This window comes from Lissotriton helveticus, chromosome 11 (assembly GCF_964261635.1).
Source record: "Lissotriton helveticus chromosome 11, aLisHel1.1, whole genome shotgun sequence".
NCBI lineage: Eukaryota > Metazoa > Chordata > Amphibia > Caudata > Salamandridae > Lissotriton > Lissotriton helveticus.
The window spans coordinates 821,583,093-821,596,494 of record NC_136072.1 but is presented as its reverse complement, the minus strand read 5'-3'; the positions used below and the strand labels follow the sequence as shown (position 1 = coordinate 821,596,494).

Sequence of the window (13,402 nt, the reverse complement as noted above, 5' to 3'; positions counted from 1 at the left end):
TTATATATATATATATATATATATATATATATATATATATATATATATATATATATATATATATATATATATATATATATATATATATATATATATATTTCATATATATATATATACACAACACCTTCCCCGCCATAGAGCTCTGTATGTCTCACATCAGTGTATCTTGCCAGTTGCCTAAAAACAACAACCCATACCATCTAAAACAAAAACCCCTTTACAACCACAGGAATCCGTTACTTCTCTGGGAACTCCGCTGACCCCTACACACTCCATGAAACCCATAGCGTGAGACTTCATTAAGTTAAAGGAAACATTGATCCACAGTAAAACGGGACATTGCCTATTCACTTAAAGTGCACCAGCTTCTGGTGCTTAATCCGCACTGCCCCAGTTCTTGGTCTTCCCTCTGGACAGCAGCTTCATACACCTCTCCTTGTTACCAGACCAACCAAATTTCTCTCTTGTTGCATACAGACTCCAGGCTATCTCCCAGAACTAGACACCAGTGGGGCATCCATGCCATTATTGTTTGTTAGTGGAAAAAGTGTTCTATCCTCATTTCCAGACTTCAAGGTAGCAATTCTGTAAATGATTACCGGATGTCACACAACTTATCCTAAAGCCTTTGCACCTGTTGTATGCCTTTATAAGAATGTTTTTACACAAAGCAACATAGAATGGCTTGGAATAACTGAGCCAGCACTTTCAATGTTCTATTTGGCAAGTTTAGTTTGAGATGCTTTTAAAAGTGTTCTAATGTAAAAAGAGACATGGGATATGCTCAAACGATATCAGTGTACTGCAAGGTCATTAATACAACATGTTCTGGCATGTAGCAAAAAAAAAAACAAGTATTTGCAATGCAATTGGTCTCGCATTAGTGAAAGTTGGAGCTAATGGTGTTGTAAATGACAATGTCTTTCACTTATGTTTATGGAGTGGATGTGTGGAGTTTAATTATATGGGTTGGATTGAACTGGTTAGTTGTGGAATTATGTGGCATGGAATAATGTGGTGTGGATTTGTGTAGTGGAGTTATGTGGCATGGTGTGAAGTGGAATCATGTGGACAGTAATTATGAGGTATTAAGTGTACTGGAATTAAGCAGAGTGGGATTGAGTGTTATGTGGATTGATATTTTGTGTTGCATGGTATGTACTGAAGTCTAATGTGCTGTGGGAATGTGTGGCATGATGTTGAATTTTGGGGTGTGTATTGGATGCATGTGTTGTGTAATTGTGTTGTTGATTTGAATTATGTGGTGTGGAATGGAAATGTGTAGAATTGATTTCTGTAGAGTGGAACTGTGGCATTTTGAGTGAAATTAAGCTAATGAGAATTATATGGCATGGTGTGGATTGTATTTATATGGATTTTTTGCTATGCGGCATAGTGGTTTTATGTGGGGTGTGGGGTGTATTTATGTGATATTGAGTAGAGTGTAATTAGGTGGCATTGATTAATGTGCACATATGTGTAGAGGCCATCTTGAATGTATTTCCTTATCCTTTTATAATTAGACGTTAAAAACAGCTGCAGGTGGGCAATGTCAAAATTATATAAATTTGCACGGTCTGTGTTTGCTTCAGTAAGTTGTTAGATGCAAATTAACTGGAAAGAAACCTTCACGAGGTTTCCAAACCCTTGAAAAACACAGAACCCGGAGATGCTGCCAGAAAGAGGATTTAAATGAAGGGTTCCTGATTATATTGCAGCTTCATGCAGCGCCTTAAACCATCCCTTGCTTATGACTTGGAAAAGTAATACATATTTAAACATAATTTAGCTGGTGAATGCAGTTTTAATGAATAAAGCATCAGCAGCATTTCACATGTTTATAAAATGAAAACTCGTAACATGTTTCCTGAAGTAGGATTATAACCCAGAGTACAAGGTGCACAGCTATCTAAATTCAAAGTCCTGATCTGCTGGCGTACTGGGTTTATGACAATGTCCTGGTAACATTACATTTCAAGTCTAATGGCTCACTGAAGGAAGGGTGGATTAGCAGACGCAGCCATATATCTCGGCAGGGAGCTCATTTATGGAAAAGTGTAAACTAGCAAAGCAATGAGGCACAGCTCGGCAGGCCTTCATATGACAAAATAGCTGTTGTGTGTGAAAAGTGTGACAAAGCAGAAGAATACAGAGGAGCAGGACAGCATGCCAGGTCCCTCGCGTGGGGGGGGGAGAACAAAGGGCAGAGAGGCTCACTGGTGAGTGAGCAATAAAAGCACAGATGTGGGGGAAAGAGCAACAGAAGTGAGACAGCTGAAACAGCCCTGCCGCTGCGTATCGGGGTTAAACTAACGTCAATTAAGTCATTTTCCCCGCAGTTCAGCACAAAAATGAGAAACATTGAGCAATAATTTGTGCAGGCTACAAATAAACGAATAGTGTGCTAAACACATTAATGCACAACAAAAACCACCTGTAAACGTGGCCTGAAAATAAAGCGTCCGTTGCATTTCAAAATCGGAATGTTTTTATTTTTGTAGCTAAAACAAAGAACTGCTTTGTTAATTTGAACTGGCATACGTGTGCAGGCTGCAAATAAACAGCATGCTGCGTGGCGGTAAAGTGGGTAGGGAGTGTTTACAAATGATAAAGCACTGCGTCTATTGTTGCCATGCTTGACCCCTGGTCAGAGTCACTGCTCTCCTCTCACGCAGCTCCACCCTTAAGGCTCTGCCCTTAGCACCAGATTGAGCCCTCCAGGTAGGTGTTCGAGGCCCTCCTCCACCCACAGGCTCCTGTCTGCGCCTCATCCCTGGTGGTCTAGTGGAAGAGCACCCTGCTCGATTGCTATTCCGCTCACTACTGTGTCTTTTGTCTCTTGCCTCTTTTTTCATCTCTTTCTAGCTGCTTCTTTCATATCCCTTCTATTTGCCTTCCCGCTCCTTTACCGCACTCCTCGCTGCTGCTGCCCCAATAGCCCCCCCAGTGTGTTGCTCCCACTCCCGCCTCCCAGCTGATCTGCCCCGACCCCTACTTAATGGCAGCCAAAGGCAAGCCCATCTGAGCCCGTTGGCAACCAGACTGCAACCAGCGCCAGGGACCCTGGTCCCCCAACCCCCCACCGCTACGACCCCAGCACTGTCCTCGCAATTAACCCCGGATGTAGCAATAACAACTGCCAGCTCTCGACGCCGAGCAACACTCAAGGCCCGATATGCTGAGACTGCCACCGCACCTTCACCCACCTCTGGACCCCAGCAGTAGCCTCCAGCCCACCGAATGCCAGTGCACACAAACCATTGGACTGCATCCTCCTCAACGTACGCTCCCTGCACAGACACACTGTTGAAATCTGGAATCTCCTCAACACTCACACACCCTACTTCGCCTTCCTCACAGAGACCTGGACTAACACCAGCTCCGCACCTGACATCGCAACCACCATCCCCGACGAATACAAGATCCTGAGGAAAGAGCACCCCAAATGCCCTGGAGGAGGCCTAGTCATCATCCACAAAAGCTCCTTTCAACGAACAATCACCAACTCAGATGACAACGTGCCCCCCACGGAACACATCCACTTACAGATCCAGCCCAACCCCAGAACGATGCTCCGCGGAACACTCTCCAACAGAACGCCAGGACCCCACACCCCCTTCAAAAACGTCCTCGCCGACCACATCGCACTCCACGCCCTCGCCTCTACGGACTACATACTACTCAGACCTGAACTTCCATCTGGACAACCACAGCGGTCCCCAACACCACCTCACTCCTGGAGAACCTCACCAACATAGGACTGAAGCAACTTGTTTCCCATCCACTCACACAGCAAGACACACTCAACTCCATCTTTGCCGGAGGAAACAACTTTAGCTTCAGACACCACGGAACTGCTCTGGACCGACCACCACTGCATCAATTTCTCCTTTACGAAACCCGCCGCGCCAAGGCCCACGCAGAAGCTGAAGAACTCCTCACCTCTGACCTTACCTGCACTCCACCTCGTACTACGACAGACGCCAACACAGAAGCAAGCAACCTCCACCAATGGACCACCAACTGCGCCAACACGCTCACCCCCTCCAGAACACCACAACGGCAACTGGTTCAACACAGAACTCCGAGAATACAAACACTCCTGCAGACGACTGGAGAAGTGGAGAAACAGCGGAACCTCGGAAGCAGGCACTGCCTATGTTAGAAATAGGGACCCTTGCTTCTAGTCAGGGTATGGGGGATACAGACTCTAGATAACCCCTGCTCACCCCCTTGGCATGAGCAGACAGGCTTATCCCAAAGGCAATGTATAAAGTATTTGTACCAACACTCACAGTGACACAGTGATAACACCACAAATGGACATCACACCGGTTTAGCAAAATGAAGTGTCTTTATCTAAACTGAAGACCAAAACAACAAAAATTCAACATACAAGTATTGAGAAAAAAGACTTTCAAAAAGGTTTTAGCAACTAACTCCATAGAAAACTATGGATACATGATGTCTTGTAAAGTACCCGTTGTTGCGAAAAAATTTACCAAGCCATACAGCCGCAGCGATGGGAAGCGTCGAAAAACAAAGATACGTCAATTCCTGAGACCTACGTGGATGCGATGCAACAGTTCTGCTGGAGCTTTAAGTAGCCGGGATGGAGGGGGCGTGGCCTCTGGGCCCGTGGGCGTGGACTGAGGATGGCAAATGGCGGCAAGTGTCACTGTGCCGTGTCAGCGTTTAATCGGCTGCGCGGCGAGTGACAGAAGAGGTGAAAAGTAAGCACTAGGTAAGTGCAGTGCAAGTTAAAAAGCAAAGTATTCGTGACAATTTCCAATTTTTAAAATCAAGCGTCTCCCAGCTTCCGCCTCAGGAGTGTTATGCCTCTGAATGCGAGCTGTTGGTCAGCGAGCTTTAAGTAGCCGGGATGGAGGGGGCGTGGCCTCTGGGCCGTGGGCGTGGCCTGTGGGCTGAGGATGGCAAATGGCGGCGAGTGTCACTGTGCCATGTCAGCGTTTAATCGGCTGCGCGGCGAGTGACAGAAGAGGTGAAAAGTAACCACTAGGTAAGTGCAGTGCAAGTTAAAAAGCAAAGTATTCGTGACAATTTCCAATTTTTAAAACCAAGCGTCTCCCGGCTTCCGCCTCAGGAGTGATATGCATATCACTTTTAATGCAGAACCAAGCAGCCGCCTACATCATAAAGTAAAGTTCCATATTAGAACATTATAAACCAGACAAAAGGTAAGATCACTAGGCAATCCGCCTCTTTTAAATGCGGCTCCAAGCAGATAAGTTCATCCTTTGTTCTTATCTCTGATTATTATTAATGACCTTTATAACGTATATTTTATATAATGATTCTTATAATGTGTATTTTGTTTTATTTCATGTTTGCTAATACTATGCTCTTGCTTAAATGCACATTTTGCTTGTTTGTCAATATTAGTGCTACCTCCTTCACACTGTGATATCAAGGAAGTTGGCTTCTCTTACTAGTTTTGTTTTTTCTATATTATTCATGATGTTTTTGCACTACTCTCACTATCACTATGTACTAGCACATTTTATGCCTTATTTCGTTTGACTATTTTATTTTGGAATTCACTCTGTTTTCCCCACCTATCCCCCTTCCTGATCAGGCTCCCGACCTCCAATTTATGGAGGCCGGCTTCCACCCTCTCCTCCCACTCCCCTCGATCCTTGTCTTTGTTTGAGGACTCCGGCGATGGGAATTCAAAAGTCACGCAGCTTACCTGCTTGCGCTCGTTCTCCCCGTGTGCCGCGAGTGGCCCTCGCTCTACCTCGGGAGCCGGGCCTGCGCGGCATTAGCGGAGGGAACCTCGGCAACACACACGCAACGTCGTGTAGTTGCTCGGGGCCTTTCCTCTTTATGGAATGTAGTCTCGTCGAAACAGCTGATGGCGCTCAAGCATATTGGGCAGTTTCTACCGCGATCGGCTGTTCTTTCGTTACGCGACCGTTTCTTCACAAAAACATACCTTTTAGTAACTTATAGGCCCATTTTATAGTTATTTTGGGCGAATTTCCTTTATTAATTAAGCCTATCCAATCAAAAAAATAAAATAAAAAATAAAAAAAAGGTTTATCATTATCTTTACTGTTATTTGCCATATAAAAAAAAAAAAGGAGGATAAAAGGGGGAAGTAAGAGAAAAGAAAATTATTGACAACACATTTTATAATTGGATATACATATAATCCTTCTTACTTACCTGATTATGGACTCAGATGAAGGTAATACCCCCCTACCTAATATGGAGGATGAATCAATTAGAAGTATAATTCACAGGGAAACGAGATCATGCATGTTTGACACTTTCCAGGGCTATGGCGTCAAATAGCCCCCCCCGGGGAGGATGATGCTTTACTATCTCAAGAAAACCCTACAGATGATGACGAAGTAGTCGAAATAAGGGGTAAAAAAAACAGAAAGAGAAATAATATAGATTATACCCCGATAAGCACTATAACAGGTCATAGTACCTCAAGCTTTATGGGAGAGCCTCATTCAGATGCTTCGGGTGTCCTCAGCGGCACAACATTCAAAGGTGTCCCTGCGGCACAACATTTAAAGGTATCCCTCGCGGCACACACTATCCTTGTGCTCAAGACAACAATCTCGAATTCTTTCATGATGACATCGATCATGATGAGAATAATTCATAATTCCCTGATGAATACATCCTCGACCTTGATGAAGATAACCAGGAATTTGACTCACAACTCTTTGACGATAATATTCCCTTCTCCTCCAAAGATAACATTCTGGATCCTCTAGGGGAAGAGATGTTTTCTCCTCTTAATATTAAGCATCCTCGCCGCTCAGAATGGGTCCCTCACGATCATGTTAGTAAATTTATTACGAACTGGTTAAGAAACCCTTTGGAGAGAGACACCCGAAACCTCCTGGGAGTAGAATGCTCAAGACCATCTATTGAGGGAAAAGTCTGCAATACTCCAAACCTTGACCCCGAACTTATAAAGTACCTATTTAAACTCGGACGAGATCCCAGAAAGGGGATGGAGAGGTCCCTTAAACTTTAGAAGAATTGAATCATCCATCAAAACTCAATCATGATCCAAAGTGTATATCCATCAGTGAAAACAAAGTATAGCGATGATCACACTTCCCGATGCATTTCGGGCAACGCTCTTCCTCAGGGGATTACTTAGTGTTCAATGATACGTGTTCTGCGGGGGGCCGCAGAGGAAAAGTTCTCGAAATGCATCGGGAAGTGTGATCATCGCTATACTTTGTTTTCACTGATGGATATACACTTTGGATCATGATTGAGTTTTGATGGATGATTCAATTCTTCTATTAACTAAGGTTGAATAAAAACCTGAACTTTGGACAAACCGTTTTGCATTTATACTTTTGTGATTTACCCTTGGATTGAAGGAATTAGACCTACGTGTCATTTATGTTGTGCTCAGAGTTGCTTTTTCCACGCCGAAAAAGCTCAGCATTAGTTCCCTTTGGATTTCGCACTGCCAGGCCAGACAGTGCTCTTACTCTAGCAGCACACCACATCTGTTCACCTCTTACCATCCCGATATACACCAGGTTGTGCGAGTCCCTACCCATTATAGTGTCCCTTAAACTTTGTCAGGACTGTCTCCTCGATGTTTTAGGACCCCTGGCCAAAATCATAGATGCTGCAGAGGATAGCTTTATTAATGGCTCTCCACTTAACACTGACATTATCCGTGGCTGGAGCCAAAGGGCCTTCGGTTTGTTAGGCAACGCTAATACCGGACTAAACTCAGAAAGAAGAAGGGTTGTGCTTACTAAATTTAGACCGAAACTAAGTGACCTAGCTGATAAAGAGCCCTCTCCCAATCCGAAGGGCTTACTCTTTGGTGAAAACCCGATTAAAACATTGGGCAAATATGTTTCCACAGTTACGGCCCATCAAAACATGAAACGAGTTTTCAACTCCAACAACTTTTTGGCAGGGCCGGAAGAAGGGGCAATCTTCCAGCCGCTTTAATCGTAGGCCCTACTCCAGATCTAGAGGTTTCGGTGGAAGAGGATTCCAATCCTCCAATCAAGCACAATTCTTCCCTTCAAGAGGAAGAGGTTTCCGGTCCAGAGGCTTCCGTGCAAGAGGAAGACCTAATGACTCCAACTCTGAGTGAGTACTTCAATTCCTTACCCCGTTCCCCTTTCTTCCACAAAAGTGGTAGGAAGGCTAAAATTCTTTGCCCAAAAATGGAAACTTATTCCTCAAGATCCTTGGGTCCTAAACACCGTAAATGGTTTTACTATAGACTTTACAGAAACCCCTATCCAAAATTACCTTCCCAGATAAATTCCACTTACCTTAGCTCAAGAGAAGATTATAGAGGAGGAAATATCCTCAACGCTTCAGAAAGGCGCTATCTTAGACGTCCCGATGCATCTGCTGAAATTTATAAGCACTCTATTCCTCATAGAGAAAAAAGACAAGGGTTGGAGGGCATCCATCTTCTCAGGGATTTATTGCTAGAAGGGGACTGGCTGGTCAAGTTAGATCTGAAAGACGCTTATTTTACCATTCCTATGGCCAAGGATCTTCAACCCTTCCTTCAGTTCATTTGGAAGAACCGCCTGTTCCAATTCAAAGCTCTTCCTTTCGGTCTTTCATCAGCCCCTTGGTGCTTCACCAGGATAATGAGGTCAGTCGCCTCGTGTCTAAGAGGGAAGGGTATTCGTATGATCATATATCTAGACAATATCCTTATTATGTCCTGAGATTACTCTCAGATTCTCCAGGATCTCAAAACTGTAGTAGACCTTTTGGAGAATCTGGGATTTATTGTAAACAAAGAAAAGTCAATACTATCTCCCTCAAAATCCATGGAATTTCTGGGTTTCACAGTAGACACCACAAATTGTCTTCTTCTCCCACCAAAGAAGATTTCCAAAATCAGGAAAGAGATAAAGCATGTCCTCAGACATCAGAATCTTTCTCTAAGGGAATTAGCCAGACTCCTGGGTCTTCTTTCTTCTTCTATCCAAGCTATCTTTCCGGGTCCCCTAAATTATCGAGCCCTTCAAAGGAAAAAAGCAAAGGCTCTGAAATCAGGCCTGTGGTACGGGGACCGCGTTTCCTTGAACCAAGAAGCCATAGTGGAACTGACATGGTGGTTAGAGAATCTGGATGCTTGGAATGGGAGAGCGATATTTGGTTCGGCACCAGACTTTATTTTAGAATCAGACGCGAGCCTTCATGGCTGGGGTGCCTGTCTTTTAGACCAGAACACTGGGGGAGTATGGTCTCAGGAAGAATCTTTACACCATATACATTTCTTAGAACTCACCACAGGTCTTTATGCGTTGATGAGTTTCAAGCACTCTCTTCAGGGCAGATCTGTTATTCTCAAGATGGACAACATGTCAGCAGTAGCTTACATAAATCGCCCAGAAGGTACCAAATCAGTAGGTCTATCAAATTTGGCCAAAAAACTTTGGATGTTCTGCCTTGAACACAAGGTCTCTCTAAGAGCAGAATACCTTCCAGGGAAATCCAACCTTTGTGCGGATTGGAACTCGAGATTCCTCTTGGATCACACCAACTGGAAGCTCAACACCTCCATGTTAAAGTCCCTCAACAAATTTGGGGTCCCTTCGAAATAGATCTATTCGCAAGCAGACTGACATTCAAGTTGGAGAATTATTACAGCTGGATGCCCAACCCGGGTGCTCTGGCGGTGAACGCATTTCTCCAATCATGGGAAGGGATCAATGCAAATGCCTTCCCCCCCCTTTCGCCATTATTCAGAGAGTCCTTCAGAAGGTGAGACACCAATGTGCTTCAATTGTCCTGATAACCCCCTTTTGGCCGTCCTAAGCATGGTTCCCTACTGCCCTAGAACTTACCTACGATCTTCCCTTTCTAATTCCTTCCCTGATAGACCTTCTTACAGATGTAGACGGTCAAATTCACCCTCTCATTCAAAACAGGGAATTTGAACCTTCTTGCCTGGAGAGTATCATAAGATCAAACGGTCTTGCAAGACTTTCGTCGACAGCTTCAACTCTCCTTGGAGAACCATGGGCCCCCGGTACACACCATCGATACAACATTTGGAAAATTTGGTTACGTTGGTGCTTGGAAAGGGACCTGGATCCCGTGGAAGCACCTATTGGTGATATAGTTAATTTTTTTGGTGAACAATTCGATAGAGGTTTAAGTTACAGATCTATCAACTGTTATAGATCAGCTATTTCTGCTGGCCATTCCCTAATCAACGGTAAGACGGTAGGTAAACATGCTATTCTTTGTAGAATACTTAAGAGTATCAGACTTAGAGGACCTCCTAGATATCAATCTCTTTGGGATGTTAAATTAATTCTTGATTTTTTTTGTAGTTGGTCAGATAACTCTTTTGAACAGGAAGAATCTTTCTATTAAACTAGCTACCCTTCTTTGCTTAATTTCCTGTCAAATGGTTTCTGATGTTAAAGCTCTAGATATTTCTTATAGATCTTATGATATGTTTGGAGTTAAATTTGAACTGCATAGAAGAACCAAGACTAGGTCTGATTCTATTTTTTACCCACGCTTTGATACTTGCAATAAACTTTGTGTTGTCCACTGTATGAAAGAATACAATCTGAGAATGAGCTCTCTTCGTCCTCCTGGTGTGAGTCAATTACTTATCTCCTTTGTTAAACCTCACAAAACTATTTCTTCTGTCTATATTACAAGATGGGTTAAAATTGTCATGAACCTTGCTGGTGTCGATCTGAGTCTCTTCAAACCACATTCTATCAGAGGCGCAATGGTCAGTAAGTCTTTCTGGTCAGGTGGTAAGTTGGATGATATTCTCAAGGCTGCTGATTGGTCTAATTCTAGGACTTTTGCTCATCACTATTGTAAACCTGTTTCTCATATGTCTGATGTTGTTTTACATGGCTACCAACATGCATAATGTAGCCTCCGGTCTTGTAATGAAATTGCGATTCTCCTATTAACGTGACTAGAGAATCTGGATTTCATTAAAGACACGGAGGCTATCAATCAATCATAGGATTTATAAATCGCGCTACTTACCCGCAAGGGTCTCAAGGCGCTATGGGAAGGGGGGGGGGGGGGGCTGCTACTGCTCGAAGAGCCAGGTCTTGAGGAGTCTTCTGAAGGCGAGTAGGTCTTGGGTCTGTCACAGGTGGGTGGGGAGGGTGTTCCAGGTTTTGGCAGCGAGGTAGGAGAAGGATCTGCTGCCGGAGGTGGTTCGTTGGATGCGGGGGACAGTGGCGAGAGAGAGTGTGGCGGAGCGGAGCGGAGCTGGTGGGGGTGTAGAAGCTGAGTCTGCTGTTTAGGTAGGCTGGCCCGGCGTTGTGGAGTGCTTTGTGTGCGTGGGTGAGGAGCTTGAAGGTGATCCTCTTGTCGACGGGGAGCCAGTGTAGGTCTCTCAAATGGGGGGTGATGTGGCTGCGGCGGGGGGCGTTGACGATCAGTCGGGCGGAGGCGTTTTGGATGCGTTGTAGTCGTCATAGGTGTTTGGCTGGGATTCCTGCCTAGAGTGTTGCCATAGTCCAGTCTGCTGCTGACGAGGGCCTGTGTCACTGTTCTTCTGGTTTCGGTCGGTTTTCGGTCAGGAGGCTATCATTATCCCCCCCACCCTTTCCCTGGGTGGTTGATTTTAACTATTACTGTTTTTTATTCTTCAATATGTATTTTTGAATGTTTAACTTCACTTATTTTGTTTATATTTCTTTGCAGATCTGCTCTTTTGTTTTTTCATCTCTGGAATTATTAACACCTTTTTCCTTTTCAGATAATTTTTCATGACTTCGTGTTCTTGGCTCTTGTCCTGCTGGTTTTGTTCCTGGACGTTTTGTTCATCTTTCACCCCTCTTCAAGTTTGGAGTTTTGATTGAAGCTTATTGATCCTTTCCTTGTAGTTTATTGGACATTTCCTTACCTTCCTTCTCACCTTATTTAAAAGAGGCGGATTACCTAGTGATCTTACCTTTTGTCTGGTTTATAATGTTCTAATATGGAACTTTACTTTATGATGTAGGCGGCTGCTTGGTCCTGCATTAAAAGTGATATGCATAACGATAGCCTCCGTGTCTTTAATGAAATCCAGATTCTCTAGTCATGTTAATAGGAGAATCGCAATTCTTATGAGTTTTGTTTATAAGGGTGTAGGTCTACTAAACGTTGGATTTCAGAAAATCATTTTATTATTCAATGTTTCCTTCAAGTGGCAGAGTAAACATTACACAGCCCTTCTGCTCGAGACTATCACAAAATAAAACCATGACAGCATAATAGAGCAGCACTGAGATTAACTGACACAAACACATGGTAGGGGTGGGGGTAAATGTATAGAGCATCATTCGTGAAGATAGTTCATAAAGGTACGGAAGGTAAAGGAGGGAAAATCCCAGCTACACCTTGGAGGTCAGGAAATAATACACAATCGCAATAGGGAGGGAGATTTATAGCAGCACCGAGGAGGAAAGGGCAGAGGGACAGAATTTAGAGCAGCACTGGGCAGAGGGGAATTGAGAAAGGTGGGGGGGCGGCAGAACCAGAGAGAAAAGTAAGGGAGGGTGAAAGCAGCATAAAGAGGGATGGCAGAATCTATAGCTGCATGTGGAAGGTGGGGGAAATCAGCAGAAGCATAGTAGGGGAAGAATCTGCAGCAGCATGAGAAGGGGAGGAATCCACAGAGTAATATGGGGGGATTTATACAGCAGCATAGGAGGATAAAAATCCATAGTCTAAATGGAGGCAATTCATACAGCAAAGAAAACCTGCCAAATTTCTTTTGTTGAGAGAACCTTCTCTGCATGCATACCTGAAAGGTCTCCGGTAACAGATGAAGCTCCAAAAAAGTAGCCCCGGGGCAGGCGTACACCTGGGATGTCGATACAGTCCCTCCACTCCTGCTTGCCGTCAATGTCAATCAAAATCTACAACAGGGAAAGAAGATTATTCTGCAGTTTTCCCAGCACCATAACTAACTTAACGTAAAAAGTCACTCCACTGAAAACCACTGAAGACAGAATTAGAAATTAAGTATTGTTATGCGAAGTTGCATGTACACAGCCAGACTTCCACCAACCTTTTTCTTTCTGCCGGACCATAGCACCGATTACTTTAGCTTTATAGATTTACTTTGTGACTAAAATTTCTACTTTTTTCCACATCTAAAATCTTGTTTTCATTGTCTTCAATACACTAGTCTTTCATTTTTTAGTAGAAGAATATTGATCTACATTCCTACTCATATGTATATTATACTTACACTGTATTATCTAATGGTAATGCTATGGTTACATTGTACTCAGTAAAACCTCTACTTGGATATGTAAAGCTGTGTTACCAATAGACACGAGTGTCAAAGTTGAAAAGTCTCTGGAGGGTGTGGTATTAGCAGTTTAACATGGCATCTAGGGAATTCAGAAAAAGTGAAATAGCTAAG

At 43.7% G+C, this 13,402-nt stretch overlaps 1 protein-coding gene across 2 annotated transcripts in view; it reads right to left on the bottom strand.

Moving 5' to 3' along the window:
* The window catches only part of LMAN2L (lectin, mannose binding 2 like), a 171,806-nt gene that overhangs the window by 19,767 nt on the left and 138,637 nt on the right, over positions 1-13,402 (bottom strand). For both annotated transcript variants that reach the window (XM_078666971.1, XM_078666972.1), the window contains exon 6: positions 12,776-12,890. In XM_078666971.1, coding sequence (XP_078523097.1) covers positions 12,776-12,890 — 115 coding nt within the window. The remainder of the gene's footprint in view (positions 1-12,775; positions 12,891-13,402) is intronic.